Source organism: Podarcis filfolensis (genome assembly GCF_964270895.1).
Source record: "Podarcis filfolensis genome assembly, chromosome: 10".
Taxonomy (NCBI): domain Eukaryota; kingdom Metazoa; phylum Chordata; class Lepidosauria; order Squamata; family Lacertidae; genus Podarcis; species Podarcis filfolensis.
Window position 1 is genome coordinate 45,290,880 of NC_139612.1, and position 24,076 is coordinate 45,314,955.

The window sequence follows — 24,076 nt, forward strand, 5'->3', positions numbered from 1 at the left end:
AGCAGCAGTACAATGTCGGCAATGTCCATGCTGAATCAGAACTGATCTTTCTGTACAAATGCAGCATACTTAGCAAGACAGCTAAGAGTGATCACATTTTAAGACTTGCTCCCCCCCCCCAACCTCTGCCTTTCAATTGCAAGTGCTCAGTGCAAGTATTGTTGGCAGATGGGAGAGAGTTCCTGGCAGGTTGGAGATAACAAAGTGCTTGTTTCTCTTGAATTCAAGAGCGTGTCAAATATTTTAACAGCTAAGCCAATATTTTTTGAAGACTGGGCAATTTTCTTGTCAAACATATAGGAAAGTATATATACCCTCCATGACGATAAAAATCTCTATTCATGTAGAAAGCCTCAAATAAGTCTCTCCCCCCAAAAAGCTTGCCTATCCTTTTTGATGGTAGCCCTAGGACATGGGTAGGCAACCTAAGGCCCATGGGCCGGATGCGGCCCACTCGCTTTCTAAATCCGGCCCGCGGGCGGTCTGGGAATCAGCGTGTTTTTACAGAGTAGAATGTGTCCTTTTATTTAAAATGCATCTCTGGGTTATTTGTGGGCCCTGCCTGGTGTTTTTACATGAGTAGAATGTGTGCTTTTATTTAAAATGCATCTCTGGTTTATTTGTGGAGCATAGGAATTCATTCATTCCCCCCCAATCAAAAAAAAAAAAAAATACTGTACAGTCCAGCCCCCCAAAAGGTCTGAGGGACAGTGGACCGGCCGCCTGGTGAAAAAGTTTGCTGACCCCTGCACCTAGGACAAGTTCAGGCAGGTCCCAGTGCTGTAAAAATTGTTGTATTTTGCCTGGAGATCTTCGGATAAGAAGTAAATAGGTCTAAATACTAATACTAATAATGAATGCCTTTGGGCGTGTGCAGATTACTTCCCTAGAGAGGGTGGTAATCTTCAATGGCCATTTTTTTTATTTTAAATAGCCTCTATGTTGCACTCTCATTTTACATCCTCTTCTCTGAAAAGCAGAAAGATAAAACAGCACAAAAAATTATCCCAGCAATTAAGGCAGGCTAAACAAGTAGTAAGGACACCTTTCTATAATATATACTTCCTTAGTAATGTGAAATCCCCTTTATTATCTCCCCCTGTATCTTAGTTAGTTTTGTTTTCCTTGTGATTAAAGGTTGATTGTAAAAAATAAAAGTCAATGCAGAGCAGCCTTACTATTGTCCACAATGGCAGTCGTATGGGGTGTGGTGCATGAGGGCCCACAATCTTGAGGCCCCTTCCCAAACTCAAAAACCTTATTAAGTTATAATATACAATAATCCTGACATATGTGGTAGTTATATAATTACTTTGGTTTAATCAGCTGCTAATCCCCAGCCACTGCCTGGCCTCTTGAGAACTTCCCTCGAGGGCTGATGCCCTTTCCTTGATTTCTTTGTAAGCAGAGCTGTGTATCGCTCACCAAAATACCTATCTTTCAAGAGGTGCCCCACATGTTCAGCCATAATCCATTACAAAATCAGAGAGAATTTATCACATTCAGTTAGATGACACCATGCCAATAAACACAAGGCTACTTAAAACAGTTTTGAATTTATTTGTTGTATAAAATGCATTTGTTATGACAGTAAGGCACATGTACACACCAAACAAGTATGTTTACGCGCAACAATATGGCATATTGTCAAAAGGCTGCCCACTAAACCCGGGTCTGCTGTTGCCAGCAACAGCCAGTGTAGATTATTCTAGTCCGTATAGCTACAAGGCATGATCAACTTGGGCACTGTAAGCCCAAAAAAGGGAAAGAGGTTGAAGAACTACAGATCCCTTCCTTAGCCCATGGAAAGTGAACAACATTGCTGCTTTGCAATGTGCTCAGTCTATTCCACCAAGGAAGGATATAAGAAGAAGGGGGGAGGGACTGTTATCCAATGGCACTTCAAATAGTTTCCCTGAGCAAAAGCCACAACTCAGCAAATTAATGCTGGGAATGCAACATGCTGGATCGTGGTGGGCTTCTTTTGAGGAGTCATGTACATCAGACCTTCACATATATCAAAGTTTCAAGCCTGGAATGTTCCTCTACCACCACATACACACTTATTTGCACTGCAGAAAAGTGCTTCCAGAGCCAGCAGAGAATGTGAAGTTGTCATGATCTGACCTATGGTGCAGGCTGAGGGCTTGCTTGTGCCATACCACGCTTGTTTTTCATGCCTCCAACCTGGTGCTACAGTCCCACAGCAAGAAGCGCCGCAAGTGTTCTGTGCAGACCTGATGTACCCTGAGGCTTACGTTTTCCTTTCCCGTTGCCACATTATTTCTCAAGTGCTGACACATGATAAATGGCACTGGCCAAAATAAATCATAATTATTTCCATCACCACCACCGTTGCCCATCCCTGGTCTCACGGAAGCTGCCAGCACTATTTTAATGTGTCAATAAATTTCTACATGCTCCAAAGACCTGAACTTCACACTAGAAAGTCAAAAGTAAATCCAAGCTTTCAACACGAGCAGAAAAAGTTTCAGCTGATGCTGTCAAAGCAGAAAATTGGTATTAAAGACTACTAGGGCATAAGAGAGCAAGTGTCGCGAAAGTTAAACAAAATCCATAAAGTGTAGAAAGGAATGTTAAAAAGCTAAACACTGTGTAATAAGATCTGAGATTAAATGCCGTAGCTTAGGCACAGAGAAACCAATTTCAAGATCCACTAAAGATCCATTCTAGGAAGAGGTTCAAGATTAAGGCACTCAAGAACAGATTCTGAAGTGGATGGGAGAGGACTAGTAAAGCATATTTTCATGTTAAATCTGCACTGTTGGAATTGCTCTAGTGTACAGTCCTCTTTCCACATGACATTTTCCCATCTCAGTGTAAGAAAAAGGTGAACCTAGGCTGCAGCACAACTATTTTACTGAGGCTTGTAACCAAAGTGTGCAGGTCTGTGCATTCATAACAGACCACACTGCACCTCAAAAATTAACCTACAAATCTGCTTTATACCGTCAAACTATTGATCCACCTATGTCTATATCCAATTATTTAGAAGTGTCCCTCCATAGGTATTGGCTGCACTAGTATTCCTCCCCCCACCCCCATAGAAAGGCAGCTGATAATCCATATCCTTTTTTCATGTTGTATATGAAGTGGACCAAGAGGTTTTATAATCAGGGAAGCACTCAGTAATTTTATATGTGAGCACAGGGTTAAATTAAATAGCTGAAAGTCAGCTGAAAGATTTCCTTTTAAGCCTAGCCTTAATGGGAAATATGCAGCAAATAATTTCTGGATAACTAGGAAGTATTGAAGACCTTTAAAAATATTGATGAAAATTACTCAGAAGATGGGTATACAATAAGTCGACAGGCTATGAGATGAATCTTCTAATAAACTCCTGAGACCAGTTTTTAATCAAAATCTGTTCATCATGGAGAAACAAAAAGTTTCATGGGACTGAAGAAAAGTGGTGAATTTTCAAAGACATTATTTTATAATTATGACCAGATCCACTTATCTTCAATCCTGTGCAATGTAATGAAATAAATTCCAAATATACACAACACTTTTAGCATAAGCTACAGAAGAAGTATACTGCACAAATAAAATCACTAAACATCATTTACATAACATTCACAAGGGTGAGTTAGGCCAATTCAGTTCCACTATGCTACCAGATTTCAGGGAGAGACTAGAACGAATGGGTCCTAAAATGTTTATAAGATGATCATCAATTAATTGCAAACTCAGACTGAAATCTTGATCTCTTTTATGCCCTCTTAAATCACACCAACCTAAATGGAACTTAGGTGCGTATTATTATGTGTAGATTTATAACCTGCATATATCAAAGCCTCAGCAATGACCAGGTCTGCTTGCTAGCATAATATAGATCAGCTTGAGACGTCATTAAAAACTTCAGTAAGTAGATGTTCTGTGCTCTCACCAAGTCAGCCAGACCCTCCTTCCCTCTCTCTCACACAGAGAAAATTGCTCCATAAAGTCACACTATTTGTTCCTCTAGCCAAGTATTGTCCACTCTGACTGACAGCACCTCCACAATTTCTCAGGCAGAGGTCTATCTCATCACTTGCTACCGAAGATCCTTTTAACTGGTGATGCCAGGGAATGAAATTGAGACCTTCTGGGTGCAAAGCCCAACACCATGCCACAATCCCTTCCCAAAAGTTCATGGTGGGTGTTATGACTCGGGCAGAGTGACCCAACTAAACCACCCTAGACTAGAATACCTGATGACAGGCTACTTTGTTCACCCCAGGCATAGTTTAGTTGACTTAATGTTAAGGAGAACTTTGCTACACATCTCTGGTAGAATGTGTTCTGAAATGGTTATCTGTACAGATCCCAAAATGCAATTTGTGTAGCATTGGGGTTTTTTGTGCAATATGTGCTTGTACATCTTCCTCATGAAAGTTCTGTTCCCAATACCACTGTCAATGTGCAAACCCCTTGTGTAGATCTGATTGTCAGAGAATTTAATTGCAGTTGAAGCTTTCCATAAAGAAGGGTGTGCACATATGAACATAATCTGAGTGGTAAACCCATCATCAAAACACACTCATGTTTTTATTAAAATATACTAATTTATCTTCTGGGTCAAGTTCAGAGGAAACCATTAGCGTTTGCAGCAAAAGCGCAGTACTAATTGGCCCTAAACAGGTATCATCACTAACTCATCTCCCCCTCCCCCAAAACAATTTGCCAATGTTTACACACACATTGCTCATGGGGTGAATGAATGTACGCATGCTCATGTAGATGCAGCAATTTCAAAGTTTAAAAATGTACATTTTAAAATGGTGGACATGGGAACCAAGATCTGACTATTGAAGCAGTAGCTATGTAGTGCCATCCAGATGGTTTATTACATTTATATACCACCCTTCATCATAAGATCTCAGGGTGGTTCACAGTTGATGTCGGATTCCAACTCCCACCAGCTCCAGTCAACATGTCTAATCATCAGTGATGCTGGGAGGGGAATCCAACATTTGAAGGGCCCTGGGTTGACTAACGCTGGAGTATTAGATCAGAAATTGATTTGCTGACTGATACATCTATCAAATAGGGGAAACTGGGCTTCAGCAGTCAAATAGAAACAATTCAGGCCTTGTTTACATGCACATCTGTATGCACCTAAGCATATTTTGAATTGCATTGCAATGCAATGGGTATTACTATCATTCTAAAGTACAATTCCAGTACCACATCAATTTTAATTTCATCTGGGTGTTAAAACATTCAGACACATCAGTCCGTCCCTTCAAATTATCTGTGGCTGTAGAAAAACATGATATTCAAGATTTAGTTTCATTTCATTTTGTGGTTTCTGCATTTCAACAACAACAAAAGTATCACATTTAAAAATACATATCCACAATCATGAAACACTTTTGAAATCAAGTGGCTTTTTAAGGTCATGAACAAATACAAGAGCCACAAAAAAAGTACCTGGGGATAATGGAAACAATTCATGGGACTTGTTCTAAAAACAAAACCAAAACCAAAACCTACTTGGATTTATCGTTTTTGGAACGCATGATTGAGCCCTGTAAAAACTTACAAGTGCACATGGAATTAAAATATAGAATTAGATTTTAAAAATAAATTACATTTTAAATATAAATTTGCCCTGATGTTTTAATATGTACATATTTTTCAATTGGAGCTACTCCAAATCAAAGCAGACTACCTTTTTCAAGGGATTCAAGGCAGTTTTGACACAAGTGAACTGCTTATGTTCAGCAGAGTGAAGGCAGAGGCTGTGACTATTACAACAATAGTTGCATTGATATATTTTTGAAGTACAATCATCCCACTTGGAAGTTAAATGTACTGCGTGCATATACCACGTCTGGCTGAAAGTTGGCCATCTGAATATAGATGGAGAAGTGGGTGAATACCATTGCGGTTTTAATACACCGTTCATCTCCATGGAATCCAGTTTAACTAGCCATGTGTACAGAAGAAGGGAAATCGCTGTAATGAACAGCTTCCAGGCAGAGTACAGCACATGCCCCGCATACCATTAAATCAATGTTGAATAGCACTAATAAATAGATGGTTGGCTAGGCATGAGCTCCCCCACCCGCAACCCCTCAGCCATCCAAACGTAATCCAATTTCTGGAAGACCCCTTGCTATAAAAGCTGACACAGCAGGCAATTCGAAAGCACAGTGTGTGTGACATTTTCTCTTGGATGTATTTCTTACTGAACATTCTCAAACAGAGCTAGCATGTGTGTTAAACAAGGCAAACTCTGCACCTCACTCTCTGCTGATTAGTATTCTGTAACAGACAGGCTGGATACAAAAAGGCAGACAGCCTCTGGTAGGGCCTGAAAGCTACTGTTTAAGGCAGCATAAAACCACAGAATGACTATAGGACAGCTGTCTGGAAAACAAATGTCCGTATATTGAATTAATCCACTGGGCTTGTATAATGTTGTGTGACTCTGCACTGACAACCTTGACTTTTAAAGCGCTGGAATAAGGAACTGAATTAGGTACTTTTAATCATTTGTCATTATAAATCTGGACAAAAGTAACGAGATGCAAGGGAAGATTAAATGATTTCATTTATACCAATCTTGCATTGTTTTGCCACCTGCTACTCTTATTAGTGCATCTTTTAAGTTGTGTTTTTTTAATAGAGACCATGTAGAATCTCACCTGCACACCTTAATAAGCATCACGTGGCATTATGACCCATGCTTTCATCCAAATAACCATTATAGGGCATAAAATTTGTTTAAATGTCAAGCTCTATATGGAATGAAGAGGAATTGGATATCAATTTCACTGACTCTTTCATCATTGCCTAGAGCAATCTTAATAGATTTCTGAAGAGGAGAAACAAACATGTACAGAAATCCTTAGGCCACCACCCCCCAAATGGAAATCAGGAGTCATCAGAGGAAGTGGGAGCAGCACATATAATTTAGTGCATTTTTGTAAGTGTGCAAGTCCCATTAGATTAGTGATGGGCAGGGGGACACGTTACCTCCTGGGCAACTTTCCAGAGGCCACATGTCACTGGTGGGCTCAGCAACAAATGTTAATTTTATGTTTGTTACAGCAGGCTTCAAGGACACATCATTCCAACCAGACAAAAACACTCCAGGGAGGGGGCAAAGCAGGTCTGGCAGGGGGTGTGGCTGGTGAAGGGGTCTGGCCCAGATGGAGAGGCCTGAAGGGTTGCATATGGGCCATGAACCTGAGGTTCTGAACTAGTGCCACTGTACAATATACATGCAGCTCCCAGGTCCTTAGCATAACTGTTTTAGTCCAGGTAGGGAGTTGTGTAGCTCAGCAGAAGGAAGCAGGAGCATAGGCCCAACTCTGTGCCACAGCCGGGAGCATGAGCCCACCAGACCTTCTCTAGCAATTCCACAGCCCCTTCTTGTCTTTGTCACTGCCACATGGTGGCTATCCATACGTTAGGATTACAGAAAAGGTTATGGAAGGTGCAGAAGATCTAGTAAATGTTAAAGGTGTGTAGATGATTGGAGATGTTTGGATGTTTGAGAAATGCTGCCTCAGACATACAAAATCCCCAGCTTTGACCATCTTCTCTGGATTCTACCTTTTAACTCTGATTTGTGTTTCTGACTCACAAAACCAACAGCAGTACAGTACAATTATCAACAATATAACCGTGTTCTTCTTAAGCCTGTAACCAAATTTAAGAAGCAACACATAGAAATAGAAAGCACCCCTACATGTATGTCAACACAGATTTAAACTCCAAACTCCACTTATCACTGTTATTTAATTCATGCTGCTACCTCTCCACATAGGAATCTTCCATGTCATGTGTTTTACTCTGCATGTGCACTTTAGATGGATGTACCAGCTCCGACCTTGACAGTAGAGTGTTGATACAGACCATTGTGAGGAACTTGGGACTGTAGGTTTGAAATCAGCCCACAGCTGTATATTCCACAGCCACACTTGTCTCTTTGGGTTCTCAGTTTTCCCGTCGCTGTTTTCCTCAGATCATGACACCACACAGTTGGACTGTTTGGCTCTGTCCCCTGAAGGGGAGCTTGGTCTCATTCTTTCTGTATCAGAAAAAAGAAAATGAACCAAATGTTTCCAATTAAAAGATTTCAAGTGTGCTTTTAAAAAAGAAAATTAACACATTCAGGCATACCTTCTCAGTTTTCCTTTTCCCTTCTGCAACTCATGATCCCCACCCACAGCCACAGGAAACATATTCCAGAAATGTTTCCATAGTGAAGGCATTTTTCAAACTATTTTGATTGTTTATTCCCAGTTAATTTACAAATTTCGTTACGCCACAAAATATGGTCTTTTGAGATTATTAACAGAGGTGCAGATACCACCAAGGCACCATGTTTAATTACTAATACTTTTATAGACTTGTATGCATTTGAACAGTTCTTGTAAATAAAGCAGTATTTAAGCATCATATTATATATACAGTTATCAAATGAAGGCCATTGAGAAGGCCAATTCCTTTTTTCAGGATTATAAGAAGCAACATTAACAAAAACGTTTTTTAAAATGCATCTCGTTCAAAGTAAAATTATTTAGATAATTGCAAACTACATTAAGGGTAGTTAAGAAGAATGAGGTAATCACCTCAGGCAGCAGATGCTAAGGGTGGAAGTAGCCTCTCTTGGCTTTCCCACCTAGCTTTCCCCTGCTGTTCTCATCCTCTTTAGCTGGTGCCCTGGAAAAGCAGTCCCCAGTCCCCCTCCCTCTGTGTGCCACAGACAATACCAGTGAGAATCCCCTAACTGGGTAAGTAGCCAGAAAGGCAACCAGTCCAGGAAGCGCTCTCCACCAGGCATTGCATGCGCACACATGCACCACTTCGTTCATGTAACTTATATTTAGACATTATTTACTTGAATAGTCCTGATAGGTACCAGGACACTGGTCCACGTTCAAAACTTAAGCTTTAGATTCAGCCCTGGTCCTCCATACACACTATATCAACCTGCTCATTTGGCACCTGAGTTGAGCTGTTCTTTTTGTGCTCTAATTGCTACAATCTAAAACTTTTTTCACTGCATACACAGAATGAAAAATTTCAACATACAGAAAGCTTTAATAACCTTCACTTTTGATTATATATCCATACGGGCCTCTGCTATTTTCTAGTTTTATCACTAGGGGTTGCTGCATGCCCTCTGGTCAACTTTAATAAAATGTTACAAATGATAAATGATTTTTTTCCTCTGCTGTGAACTCAATGTTTGAATCTGTGCATGTTTTGTGTTATGCAGATTTCAACGCAAAAGAAACAGACTGCCCATCTCCAAGAAGGATATCAAAATGTATAAAATGAAATGTAAATAAACTTTCGGTGTTACAATTTATACCCCAGTAAAAAAAAGGGGGGAGGTGCTTCTGACCATCGCTTCCACACTAGAATGGCAGAAACCTCAAGCTATCCAACCAGAGTTTCCTCATCTTCCTATTTCCTTTCCTCAACAGCTGGGAACCTCCCCATGCATATTCCAATAGGGGAAACTCTAGTTACATGATGTCTTGTGAGTGATAACCATTCGATGTATACCTAGAAATATTAGCACAGCTTAGGCCCTGTTACCCAATTTCCCATCTTCTCAAATACCATCCAGGTCTGGTAGCCAGCTTAATGATTTATACATGACATATGGCTGGCTTCTCACTTTAGCTTGCTATGTGCCATAGGTCTCTCAGGCTGCCATAGATTACTTCATTGGCAGTGAAACACAAAGTGCTTTCTTGCACTGGCTGCAAGTATAAAACATTTATGCAAAGGCAAGTGGAGCAAATTCTGAACTGTGGTGATTAGTAGTTTCAACAGCCTTAAGTGGGTTCCTTCCTACTGAAGTATCTGAAATTGTTCGGCTTAGTGTATATTGTATTTTGAGACAACTTCACATACTGTATCAACTCTGGGATTCCATTTATTGAATTGTATTGCTCTGATGAATTTGTTGTTTGCTTTATTTATATACTGCGGTGTTAGTGATTGCAATGCTTGTTTTTAAAATGCTGCTGTGATTATTGTGAGCTGCTTTGAGCTCAACATTTGTTGTTGGAAAAGCAGAATACAAAGATTAAACCAAAGTCTCTAATCCAGGAGAAGGAAAGCTCAGGCCTGGAGGACAAGTGTGGCTGGAATGGGTACTTAAACTGTGACTATGCCTCTTGTTTGCCTGGAAAGATTGTGAGATGTGGAGCGGGGCGTGTATAGAAACTTCTGACTACTGCACAGCTCTCCCCTCTCCCACAGTTTGTGCTGGTTCTGCAGCTCCTTCTATTTCATCCTACACGGCCACTGTTAGAGGATAGGCTAGACAGTGAACAGATTTAACTTCAGAGCAGGGGTAGCTAATCTTTTTTGGACTGAGGGCCACACTGACCCAGGGTCAACCCTAAGGGTCAAAACAGCCGTGGCAAAGAACTGCCTTCCCAAGCACTACCATCAGCCATTCTACATTATTTGAAAACATTTCATCACCATTCATTGTTCTATATTAAATTCGACAAAGCAGCACCTGTGGAGACTATATGGAAGCAGGCAGCAAATCTTTTATTTAATTCTAAAAGACTATTATTTAATTTTAATGGAAATTTCAGGGGGATATGGGGGCCCCACAAAAAAAACCTTCTGGCATCATGCCATCACAGCAGGAGACCCCCCTGGAGTCAACAATAATTTTAAACTCATTTTTAAAAAAACAAATGACTCATTGGGAGTGTCATGATTAAAATGCATCTTGAAACATGGTTTTAGTAACTTGGTAGCCCTAACAAGCAGACGCACTAGGGCCAACTTGTGTATTTGGTAACCTAGGAAGTTAATGCTGGCGAGAGACATTTATGCTTATGATATATTCTTTCTTTATTACATATAATACTTTTTTAAAATGTGTAAAACCTCTCAAATTCAATGCTATCCTTTCATTATTAGCAAAGCTGTGTTTGTAACCTAGTTTGAAGCTTAGCTTTTGTAAGATATTCAGCCTTGAAGCTGTAGTTACTTCTCAAGGACAATAGACAAGCTTTAGTAGTTGCTTGGAAACCACAGGCATGCATGAAGTTTGTGTGTGAATGGGTTTTGCTAACAGGAAGCATGAAGACCATCAAGTTGGGCCTGTGATGCAAGGTGGCAAAAAGCAGACTTTTGCTATTTTACTATGAGAAATTTTTGTACCCACGCAAATGGAGGATGTTCCCATGCATGTGGAGAGAACATTACTGAGACAATTCATACCTGAATCTTTGCAGAGAAGAATGTTGTTTTCAAAAGTCAATCAAATTTCTGGATTCTATGGGACAGAACTTTTGCTTCTCGAGATATATGACTACAAAACAGCTTACTTTTAGGGCTTTATCCACACTTACTTTTCCTATGCGCTTTCCAAGCATGGTGCACATTTTAAAGCTCCTGCACACTTTTTTATTGCTCCAGAGCCTTCCCTGCGAAAATTAACTCTTCAAAGCTGAATTGGAGCAAAAGGCAATCTGCAGAAAACCCAAATTGTAGGGAAGGCTCCGGGTATCCTTGCATTCCTTGTGCAAGGATCAACTTGGCACACACAGCAAGGCTGTTGTTTAAACTTCACTAACCAGTTCCATCCCCAAACTGGCATATGATGTGGAGCGGGGGCTGTTGGAGACTCACAAAAATGTTTTGAGGGACAGATGCTGCCCATGGGTTAGCCATGTCTGCTTTAGAGGAAGTAGTTAATAGCTACAGGACTTCAGTCATTAAAAGCTACAAAACTGACCATCAGTCAAATTGTTGCACTGCAACTTCCACCATCTCTGACCATTGGGCCTTATTGGTTGGAGCGGATGGAAACCGGAGTCCATCAACATCTGAAGGGCCACAGGTTAGTTCCCTCCCCCCAAAGTTAAGAAGACTAAACAACTGCAAGCCATACTGTAGCCAGTAATTATAAACAATAAAGAATTGGTATAAGGGAATTCCAAAAGGCCTCATATAAAGATTCCACAAATGCTGGCTTAGCTTATTACAAGAGACCCTTTTAATGGTTGTTGCTAGCATTTCCCCCTCTAGAATGCACAGCGGGCTTAGGGGACAGGCAGGATACTGCCTCATTTATGCGAGGTTATGAAAAATGCAGAAAAAAACACCACCTGGAGTCTCTTTTAAACACTTGTTTCCTTCTCCAAACCACACTGCAAATGAGAGCTCCAGGGAAGGGAAGTGTGTTCTCCTGGGGTTCTGTTCATCAGAGGATAGGGACACATGTGTATACATAGACACACACACACACACACACACACACACACACACACGGTAGATGCTGAGTGGATCTGTCTGCTCTGACATGTCTCATTCCCAACCCCATGATAAAATATTTTGCTATTAACAAAACAAAGACGTCAGAATTTCACCCTTCACCCTTGAACAGTGTAAGATAGCAGATTAAATGTATCAAGGTGTCTTATGAAAGAGTCAAACAACATAAGCGGAGTCTATTTAAGCCTCGGCTGGTGCATCCAGGGGCGCATTTTGAATACAAATACCTTCCATGATTGTCACAGCAACTCTCTTCCCAGTCATATAAAGTTAAGTGGCATGAGGCATCTCAGTTTTGCTAATAAACCTACATTACACTCACGCAACACAGAATGACAATCAGCTTCCTTCTTGGAATCAAAATACCTGATTTATGAACCTAATTTATGAAAGAGAGAGAAATGTGAAATTATCCCATTAGCCCCCTAAATTAAACTCATCTAGAAACAAAGCTATCAGATGATGTTAGTGTCAGACTTCAGGATTATACTAATACTTGATATAGCTGCCCTCCTTTCACTCTGCCCATACACTGACTGGTCTATCACCCAGTATAGAAGTTTGGGGATCTGAAAGCAGAATAGAGAAGGGCAAGCTTTTCTGGGGAAAAAAATCCTGAAAGAGTAACTATTTTGTTGGTAAAAACAAAAAATAAAGAGTCTTCCCCAGGATTATTTACCTGAATTAGCCCCACTACTACGGACGCTGACAGGGCTAGGGCTAGCCTGGCTTTCCTTTCCTGTCTTCACAACCACAAAGTCTTCAGCAATATCACTGGCAATAGAACTGGCATCAGCATTGAAGGGTGGTGGCCGCTTGGCCCGTCTGAAAAATCCACTGCCAAACCTCTTGACTGGTTTGGAACCAGCTTCCCCATTGGCAACATCATCTTTCCTGAGGTCACGGATGGACTCCCTGGATTTGGATTTGGATTTTAATAGGGAAAATAGTTTCTGAGGACTCCGGTTTCCTCTGTTCAGGTCCTCAAGTGGAGGCTCAATATCTGGCAGCACTTGCTCCACCGTGATAAGGTCATTCAGAAAAGTTTGTAGTCGCCTATTGGACTCACTTTCTTCTTCCTGTGCTTCTTGAGTCCCTTGTGACTCGTGCCTCTGGCGGGAAGCCCAGCGCATCATTTCCCCTGGGGGAACTGCCACTACCAGTCCATACTTTGGGCTGATGGCCTTCCGGGCCACTGTAGAAGAGGAAAATCCCATTCTCCCGACACCATGGCGGAAAGGGCATGGAAGGTTCAGCTCCTTGTAGAGGTTGACCTCCTCCGAAATAGCATAGAGTTCACGGAATTCAATATCAAACATCTCTACATGCTGCCCGGTCAAGTACAAGACCATGTTTCTGTCTATGTGGGATGAGGTCCATGTGAAACTATCAAACAAGAGATATTGTTGTTAAAAGCACTGCAATCAGAAACAGTTACCCTCTCACATCTAAGCTCATACCATCTAGGAAAACATGTCGTAGTAATCAGGAAGCATATATATTATCCAAGTACATTTGTTAATTTGTAGGCGCACATAGCAGAGAAAGTACTGGGAAGATAGACAGGTGACAGTCAAACATTTTTGTCATTTCTGTGTATATCTTTTCTCTTATGTCCCTTCTTCCCCTCTTAATCCTGCTTCATATTGCTCACATACTTCTCTTCCTTTCTACCTTTGTTCTGTGTTTCTTATTCCTTCTACATCCCGCTTTGCTCTCATTCTTCCCAATCTTGTGCATTTTTACTTAGAAACATAGGCAACGTCAGAACAATTCTGGGCTAGATGAACCAAAGGTCTGACTTCATGTGTGAAACTAGGAACAAATGATTAAGCTAAGTTACGAAAGGATTAGGACACATTTTGTGTTCCAGTTATCAGAGGGAAAGTTACACGCGTAGCTATATATGTAAAAGGAACGCCCACCCTGAATTAGCAACTGACCTGTATGATCCAGTAAGAACTTTTTCACCATCCACCATCAGGAAGCGTGTAGCCAAGTTGCCTTGGATCTTCCCTGATGGCATGTAGAACCCAGCTCCAGTCACACAACGCACACGGATATTCTGACAGAAAGAAAATGCACAGTATTATTACTATTATTATTATTATTATTATTATTATTATTATTATTATATAGTACCTTCATCTGAAGATCACAGAGCAGTTCACAACATACAAAGACAAAATGAGAACCCAAAATACATAATAAAATTAAAATAAACCAATAACCTCCCCTCCCACAAACACATGTAAAAGGTCACAGAATGTTAATTAGCCAAAGGCCTGGTTACAGATAAATGTTTTTGCCTGGAGCCTAAAGATATGTTATGAAGGCACATTCCACAACAAGGGAGCCACTGCAGAAAAAGCCTGTTCATGTGTTGCCACTCTCTGGACCCTTTGTCGGGGAGCCACACAAAGAAGGGCCTCAGATGATGATTTCAGGGTCTGGGTAGGTTCATATGCCGAGAGTTGCCCCTTGGAGTGTTTTGGTCCTGATCCCTTTAAGGTTTTATAGATCAAAACCAGCATTTTGAATTGGGCCCAGAAACTAATTGGCAGCCAGTGCAATTGGGCCAGGATCGGTATAATACGCTCAAACAATCTTGCCGAACAGTGAACAACCTGGCTGCCAAATTCTGACCCAGCTGAAGTTCCTTAACCGTCTTCAGAAAGAAAGAAAGAAAGGAAGGAAGGTAAACTTGTTTGAGCCTGGAAAAGTAGTTGTCTGGTGAAGAATGAGAACCTTCATGATTAGGAACACCCTAATTTAGGGAAGGTTCTTTGTACCTGAAAAAAGTGGTGATAATTATCAACAATAATAATTTCCATAGTATGCTGAATATAAAAAGTGCTTGACAGTTCTTACTTCATTCCTCTGAACAGTTCTGCAAAAGTAGACAATGGACATTCAAATGTAACAGTTGGGGGAACAGAGGATCAGAGACCATGCATTGCAAAAGGCTGACCAGATCTATAAAGGTGGAAGTCAGTGAACAAAGATGCTATTCAGTCTTAGAAGAAAGCAAGAGCACCTCTTCATGCAATAAAACTTGTGGGAATCTACAGAGAATGTTTAAACTGAAGAAAGAAAGAATCCGCACACCTTTTTTTGCAGAGGGAATGAAGCAAATACCAGAGCATTACAGAGCACTGCAGCTAAGGCTGCAATGCTGAGAAAATTATTCAGAAACAATGGCCACTGAAACCAGTGACAATAAATCCTGATGCACATATGGACCTCCATCTTTCTTTTCATACAAAATTGCTGGAAACCACACTCTGCCATCATCTAGCACTGTTCCCAGTGCCATTCTGAAACAATTTTAGAAGCAACTGGCAGCTGGTGCTGAGTATAGAAGCTTGCCTTTCTTTCATGTTAAAAAGGAAAGGAAAAGATGGAAAAGCTGCCTCATAAAGTGGTACTCCACTATCTGAAAATGTTGCAACCTTTGCTCGAGTCCCATTAAGATTACAACAATTCTCCCTGCGTCTTCACTGGAGGACAAAGGTTCCAGTGACTTGGACACTGGAGGACAAAGGTGGAGAAGTGACTTGTGCTCAACCCTGCTTACAATGTAAGTCACGTAACAATTCTATAATAATTTTAATGGGTCTGTGACAATACAATAAATCACTGACTGATTCCATAATAAATAAATAAATAAATAAATAAATAATTTATGAACAACAAGATGTGCATAAAGTCATGAAATGTGAAACAACCACACAAAAAGACTGCTCATTAATAGTTCCTCATCATCATGGAAAAGTGACAAGTGGGGAAGTGCAGGCTTCTGTCCTGGGCCTGTTGTTATCGAGCATCTTTATAAATGACTTGGATGAAGGAACTGAAGGGATGCTCATCCAATTTGCTGATGACACCAAACTGGGAGGGATGGCTAATTCCACAGAAGGCAGAATTGGGATTCAATATGACCTTAACAGTTGGAGAACCAGGTCAAAACTAATAATGAATCCCAATAGGGACAAATGCAAGGTTTTACGCTTAAGACAGGAAGAACCAACTGCACAAAGAGAAGATGGAGGGGACACCTGGCTAGGTGATCAGTGGCAATAGAAGGTGAAGAAAGAATCAAGTCCTCTATCAAGACAATAATTCTTCAATCTACTCAAAATTTATATTAAAACTGTGCTTTGATACCTCTCAGCTAGGATTCTCATTAATCACAGTGCACAGCATCAGCTCACCCGGATATAGAAATCACTCAGCTCCATGCCTTTGCACATTTCCAGGAAAAATTTAGAGCCTTCTTCATCCAAGATTATATAAACGGGGATCCGGCGCTTGTATGATGCATCTACGATATCCCGGAAGATGTCCCTGTCAGTGAACTGGTCCATGACTACTGCAATGATCTGGCCACGAACAGAAAGAGAACAAGCAGTTATTTTAAAAAGCAATACTGCAATAAGGCAGAGATTTCTGTCCTTATGCCACCAGGGCTTAGCGCATACACCCATGACACGCTACACGCTATGAAAAACATATGCTTCAGCATATTCAGGAGTACATTATTTGACAGCGTGGTTTTTACTGCCTGAACAGACAAGAAAGCTTGTTAGTTCTTGTTCAGAGCCACCCTAGGGTTTTCATTGAGTGTTCCATGTTGAGTAGTGTCTGAAAAACACAGCATTTGCTCTCATCTAAACTGCATGACCTGACTTCTCACAATGATTTGACCCGTTTTCTGGAAGTGACGTACCCACCCACTCCCAAAAACCCAATCTAGTATTCATCCGCCTAATAGGAATCCTAGTCAACACCTAGTGCAGGATTTAGTCAAAATATCCCCCACTTTTTTTAACAGTCCTCACCCTCTCATTGAGGTGGAATGTTACAATTGACCATTTTAGCAGTTAATGGTAATAATGAGCTCCACCAATACAGGTGTCCATAACTGAGTGGTAGAGCACATGCTTGGACATGTAGAAGATCCCAAGTTCAATTCCTAGGATTAGACAGCATGTAATGCAAAAGAACTTGGACTGAGAGCCACTACTCATCAAAGCAAACAATATTGGGCTAGATGGACAGATAGTCTGAACTTCCTGTGGAGGCCTCAAAAATGAATACCGCTGGTTCCATACTGCAGTGGAGATTTTAAAGTATGTTCCCCCGCCAAAAAAAAGTGTTTTTAAATTGCTTCTTTCCTATCTTTGGGTAGTGATATGTAACATTAAGTGGATTTTTATAGTTCTATATACATGTGCGCATAGGTCCCGTGGAATTCAATGTGACTTATACCCAAGTGTAGTGCACATGAGCTCACTTGTTTTTCAGATAAACTACACTATTTTTGGATTAGTAATACTTATTTGAAAGAGCACCTATTTTGCTATATTGGCCCATCCTTAATATCTAAAATACATTGTACAAGTTTGTGTTACAAAAACTGTTTGAACTCAAATACTAGCAACACTACTTATTAGTCCTGCTTTGGGGCAGATTGCCATTAGCTGCATTCTCCTTCTAAATTAGAGGCATTTTCTTTGGAAGTCATGCCTGCGCAAATCTTGCAGGGCTGCCAATCCTGATGGAGGTCAACTGGGTTTCAGAAAGGTTGGAACTTGTTAAATACTCCCCTTAATGAAGACAGGACCATACAAGCAGAATAGAGGGCCAGCAAGAACAAGTGAGAAACAGGGAGGTGCTCTACAGACCTAGAGGCCAATCTGCACTGCTACATACACTACCTGTTGAGGAAATGCATTACCTTGGAACTTGAAAGCGTCATAGAGCCCAGACACTGCTTATTAAATAGGATCCCTCTTTCTTTGCTCTGGGGGTTTTGATGTACCCTGCATCACTGGATTCTTACAACAAAGACAACCATCTCTTTTTATGTATTTGGGCGTAGGACTGAGAAACAATGTACTATTCTGCAAGGTAGCCATAGCTAAATTACTTAGCCTTTCTAGATTATGTGCAACTCTAACTAGAGCTTGGTGGTGGAACAGCACACATTTTGTAAAGGTGATACCTCTCATAAGAGGTATAACAGAATCAGTATGTTTAACAGGATGGCAGATAATCTGGAAGATAAATCAACAAAAGCAAATGGAGGAAGACAAATTTCAAATGAAAATAATCCAGCACTCCCTCTCTCCGCTTTCCCTTCACTGCAGAACTGTACCCTTCTGCAGCATGTTAGCACTATACCAGAGGAAATGGAATCCCAATTCTCCAAAACATTATTTTGAAGATTATCTGAATGGAGGTCTCTGTCTCACCTGCCTGACTGTTTGTGGTGAGTTTATGGCAGTAGGTTTTTCTTTAAGGATATTCAGTTGTTACGGTATTCCTTAACATACCTCAATTCCCAAAAACAGCTCAGATTAAAAATTACTTGCATATGCCTACAAGTGTAGACCAAGTTATTTTATCTCCACAAACTCTGTGATGTAACATTTGTACTTAAGATAATCATAGAACTGTATTCCAACAATGCAAAACATACTACTGTCCTATCCTCTCCAACCCCTCCCCGCTTCCTCAAAATCAGCTCAAGGGGGTTGGTGGACCCTCTAGAGCAGATTGGGGGAGAGGCATAGGAGGAGACGAAATGGAAGTCACATTGCATGAGTGAAACTCCGTATGCTCTTGCACAGAACTGGCTACAACCCATTGAGGTAGAAGAGATTCACAAGTTTTCTAGCATAACTCCCTGCCAATGAAGGAAATTCAATGCTACAACATCTCTGCTTAAAATTCCCTAACGAGGGAGAGTACACCTCTCTCTATGGCAATCTGTTCCACTAAAGGGCAGCTTAAACTGTTAAGGAAGTTCTTCCTAATGTTGAGTTAAAATTCCCTTGTAATTTGAACCTGCTGGCTCCTACCCTCTGGAGCAACAGAAAATGAATTTGAAGAAAGCTACCATATCACCTCTTAATCATCTCTTCTCCAGGCTAAACACACCCAACTCCTCCAAACCTTCCTCATAGGACTCACGCTTTAACACAGATAATGGCAGCGAACATCTCAACACTTCTATAGGAGTAAAGAAGAGCCTTAGGATGTGGTAACATGAGCAGTTATTACAAAAGCTGATTGCTCTCTTAAACGCTGGGAGGAGCGCAGAAAGAAGAAATGCCATAGTACTCCTGCATCAGCACAACTGGACGCCTTCATTTGCCCCAGCTGTAACAAAACAGGTCTCTTCTGTATTAGTCTCTACAGCCAGAGCAGGCGCTGTAACTCTCCAACAGCTTGACTTCACTTCTGAAGGCGCACTCTTCCATTGTCTCACGAGACAAACAGATGCCAACCTATTAAGAAAGCTGATTACTCTCTTAAACGTAACCACCTTCAGAATGCTGGGTGGAGATTTTCCCATTTTTTAAAGTCAGCAAAAAATATTGAAATTATTAAAATGAACACACTGTAAACCAGTGTATCAGTGGCTGAAATATAAAGCATTGCTATGGCTCAAGCAAGAATGATTACTCCAGTGGTAGATATTATATAGCACTGGGAGAGCAGGCGGCAGAAAGAGACAGAAACAATATGGGGATGGAAAGAGGGCTTGGTTTTCAAATGACAGGGTATATTCAGAGGAAAATATTAAGCCCCATTTCCAACAGAAGACAATTTGAGAAGAGTTGGAAAAATTATAGAGTTGAAGGAAGGATGCAACCTTTCCTGGTATCCAGGTTGACTCTAGGCAGTTTCCCAATGCTTTGCAAGTACTTCACTAAGACTGTAATCTACAAATCATCCATTCTTAAAGCCATGAAAAAATTAGCTGCATCTGACATTCATGTAACATGAAATCCTCTACATTTTTTTGCCACTGGTCTGCTTCCCAGGAGACTTGTGTAGCCAAAAGGTCATGCATCAGATGAGCAGACCCGAAACTGAAAAATCTGAAGAGGAAACCTTTAGTATACTGAGAGTTAATGTGTTCCATTTTAAAATTCCATAGCATCTATATAAAAACTCTTACTAAAGCCATCAATAAAACAGCATTCACAGAAGGTGGAAACAGACTCAGACATAATATTCCAGTCTCCATCCAGTGATCGCAGGTGGGGTTTACTTATGATAACAAATGAGTCTTTAAGGCCTCCCCTAAAGCCTGAAGTATAGCTGCCCACTGCAGCTCTACTGAAAGGGAGTTCCAAAGGCAAGCAGCCAGTGCAGAAAAGGCAGAGCCAGCCCAAGACATTTTGGCTCCTGAAGCAAATCACAAAATGGTGCCTCCTCCCAGTCAGGGAATAAGGAGTAAGTGAAGATCTACGTCAGGAAGAAGGATGGAAGAAGACCAGCAACACCTCCTATTGACCAACAGGCCACTGTAGAGGCAGCATGGGAGGGGGGCGCTGCTGAACAGAAGATCCAACCAGCAGCAGGAACGGGCAATACAGTCCTTGGAGGCTATACCTGCTGCCCCCGTGGATGCAGCTGCCTGAGGTGGTTGCCTCACCTTGCCTCATGGGTGGGCCAGCCTTGAAAAAGGCCATCTCTCTTGTGAATGCCCACCTCACAGACTTCGAAAGCAGACACACCAAGAAATCCTCTGATTAAGATCTCAGGTGCAGGCAGGAACCTATGTATATGGCTACAAAGCAGATTTTTAAGATGCAATGGCACAGTTCAATGAAGGGAAATATGTCAGCGGTAAAGTACATGATTTGCATGTATGAGGTCCCACCTTCAACTCCTGGCACCTCTGGATTGGGGAGGGAAAGTTTCTGGTCTCAAATCCTGGAGAGCTACTACCAATCAGTGCAGAGGAAACTGAGCCAGATAGACCACTTACGTGACACGGTAAGACATCTTGAGTTTATTTTGATTACTAATGAAGTGGCAAGAGATACACAGAGGCTTCACTGAGCACCGGTTTAATAACACTAAACTTCATCGGTGCACAGTTAATGGAAAAGAACTCATTCCATGAACTTTACTTTGCATTTACTGGCTTCTGAAAATTTCTGAGGCATACAGTTTATTTTTGCATTAGCTGCAATAAATGAATTTCCATTCAGAGCGGAACTCTAGCCTCCTCAGTCTCAATTATAAGATCAGAGAAGGTCCCTGGAAGCATGCAGTGTCCTAGGGAAAGGCAAAGTAACTCCACTCTCCTGGCCAACAACAAGCATGAGAAACCAAAGTATGTCTGGCACAGCCTACACTGACCCGTCCACTGTATAGACCCAGCAGAGACAAGCAAGAGTTAAAGCACCTCACTTGTCTAAACAAGTATGGAACAATACTCTCAGGTCCTGACAATGAAAGCTCTCTGGAAATGCCTCCAATGACACTTGAGAAGGAAGCCAGGAAATCTGAACAAGGATCAAAATAATCAGGAGGCAGAGAGAAAGGTACTGAGAATTCCCAGTCCTGCTCTCCCTGTCATGTTCCAAGAGTGAGGAGGGGGCAGGGCTAAGCCAGCCTTGGGTTTGTTGGATCCTGAGACTGTCTTAGTGCTGCTACACAATGGCATCAGGCCTCATCACACACCAGCCAGGAGCTGGTGCAGCAATTGGGTCCCGACCCTACCCTCTGCCATGGCCACAATGAGCGGCACGACTGCAGATTCAATGGTGGTCCCACCACTTTGGCCTTAGTTAATTAGTTAATAATACACTGTAGTCATGAACATAGTATATCCATTGCCAGGTTTGTACAAATTTAGATCCTGACATGGATAACCAGCATGTTTTCTCTAATGACCTTTCAGGTTTGGATTAAATGGGCAATGATATTAATTAGCACCAGGCTTGTCCTTGCTTAAACCACTACAGTATCATCCAGTCTTTAGGATCAAAGGGATATCTTAGGATATTGTGTCATGGAAATCCTGTAAACTATGTTGCTTAATGAGTTATTATACAGAAACAGTTCCCTTTCTATAGCTGATATGAAACCATATAGAGGTGATAAAACCTTTCCATGGCTACTGGGCTGTCAACTGAGGTCCTTTCTCATCCCACTACTAAAAGAGATGACACTAGGTAATGAACTCCTTTTGAACAATCAGTTAAAGACATGACACAGGCACTGGTCTCTATATTGTACTTATAAAATTCCTTATTAATGTCTCTTTTGGGGCCCAGAGTCAAAAGTTATGGTGGGAATCCAGTTGGGACATACAGAAGTTTGTAGTCACAAACTCAGTAACCCTCTTTCAGGTTGGTACATGGTTAGTACCTTACTCAACGACAGCTCTCCTTTGTGCACCCAGGTACATATTCATAGTGTTGGAGGGGCTGCTGTGCAGGTGGCACATATAAGCACATGTGGCCTGGCTGATTTTTCGAATAAGGTGTTTGCTGAGATCTCTTTGATAACTAAACAAATTATTGCTCCATCTTTCCACCTGGCACTTTTGAACCTGTGTATGGAAACAGCAGGATCTGAAAAGCAAATAACTTATCTCTTAAGCCTTACCAATTCTCCAAGAATTTTCAAAGACAAAAGCTCTGAGATTACACCTGCAAGCTCCTTTAGTACCTTTGGGTGCAGCCCATCAGTCCCTGGAGATTTGAATTCCTTTAAAGTACTTAGGTGTTCCCTTACCACCTCTTTTCCCATCTTGGGCTGTAACTCTCTCCTTCCATTGCTTATTCTGTTATGGAATTAGATTAATGAAATGGAATTAGATTAAATTGAGTCCATTAATTTCAGTGGGTCTACTCTGAATATGGCTTGGCTACCAACCAATCAAAACAAGATTACACATCCAGGGGTGGATACAATAGTAATTTTCATGTACTGTATATACAATTGCATATTGGATCACACCTTTAAAATTCATATGAATTAATTAATCTAGAACTCTATACTAACAATTGTGTAATTAGAATAGAATACTTACTACACAATCCTGACAGTCTCCAGGAAAAGGATGTCTGAGGTGTTACTACTCTGTCTTATGTGAAGCTGAGTAAGCAGTGCATGCTCAGTATTTAGGCCTAAGACTGCTATCCACAAAACACATACATCAGAGTACTCATACTTTTATGGAATACAGTTTAATTTTAACTATATGAGTAGCACAAATGTAGTGTAGTGGTTAGAATATTGGGTTAGCTCAGTGGTAGATCTCTGCCTTGCATACAAAAGATCCCAGGTTTAATCTCTGGCATCTCCAGGTAGGGCTGGAAGGACTCCTGCCTGAAATCTTGGCAGAGGAGCTGCCAGTGAGTATAGACAATACTGTACAGGCTAAATGGTCCAATGGTTCTGACTTGGTATAAGGCAGCTTCCTATGTTCCTAGTATCAAGAAGGTCAGGACTTGAATGCCTGCTCAGACTCATGAATGTCAATGGGTGACCCTGGCCCAGTGCAATCCACTCTGTGTTTAGAATAGAATTGTAATAAATAGAAGGACCTTGGAGATCAGAAAGTTCAATTCCCTGCTTAATGAAGGAATATTGAAACTACTGTACAGTATCTCTGACAGAATGCAGTAGTCTCTACTCAGGTGTCTCTAGGGAAGGAAGTATGTGTTATCGTATTCAACAGCATCTACTGAAGTAAGTGTGCACAGGGTCGCAGACTTATTCTCTCAGTCTAGTGGAGTTCATGGGATTCTTGTGAGAGTATCAAAGGTGGTGGGGAGAACCACATATGACATTCTGAACAACAACAACAACAACAACAACAACAACACTACAAATGTAGTAGAAATAATAAGTTCATTTGTGGTATTTTAACGCCATACAAGTCAAAACAGAATCTAGAGCCTTCAAATGAGGTCATAATGATTAAAATTGGCTCCTCTAAGTACCAGTTATTATAATTTTAGGAAGTTCTTAAACATAC

The 24,076-nt window shown here is 41.0% G+C and overlaps 1 protein-coding gene across 1 annotated transcript in view; it reads right to left on the reverse strand.

Moving 5' to 3' along the window:
- Positions 1-1,540: 1,540 nt before the first annotated feature.
- FAM83F (family with sequence similarity 83 member F) overlaps positions 1,541-24,076 on the reverse strand; it is a 28,305-nt gene continuing 5,769 nt past the window's right edge. The window contains exons 2-5 of the mRNA XM_083573519.1: positions 16,494-16,661; positions 14,223-14,344; positions 12,959-13,665; positions 1,541-8,047 (exon numbers count right to left, since the gene is read on the reverse strand). Of these exons, the coding sequence (XP_083429645.1) occupies positions 7,983-8,047; positions 12,959-13,665; positions 14,223-14,344; positions 16,494-16,661 (1,062 nt within the window). The 3' untranslated portion in view covers positions 1,541-7,982. The remainder of the gene's footprint in view (positions 8,048-12,958; positions 13,666-14,222; positions 14,345-16,493; positions 16,662-24,076) is intronic.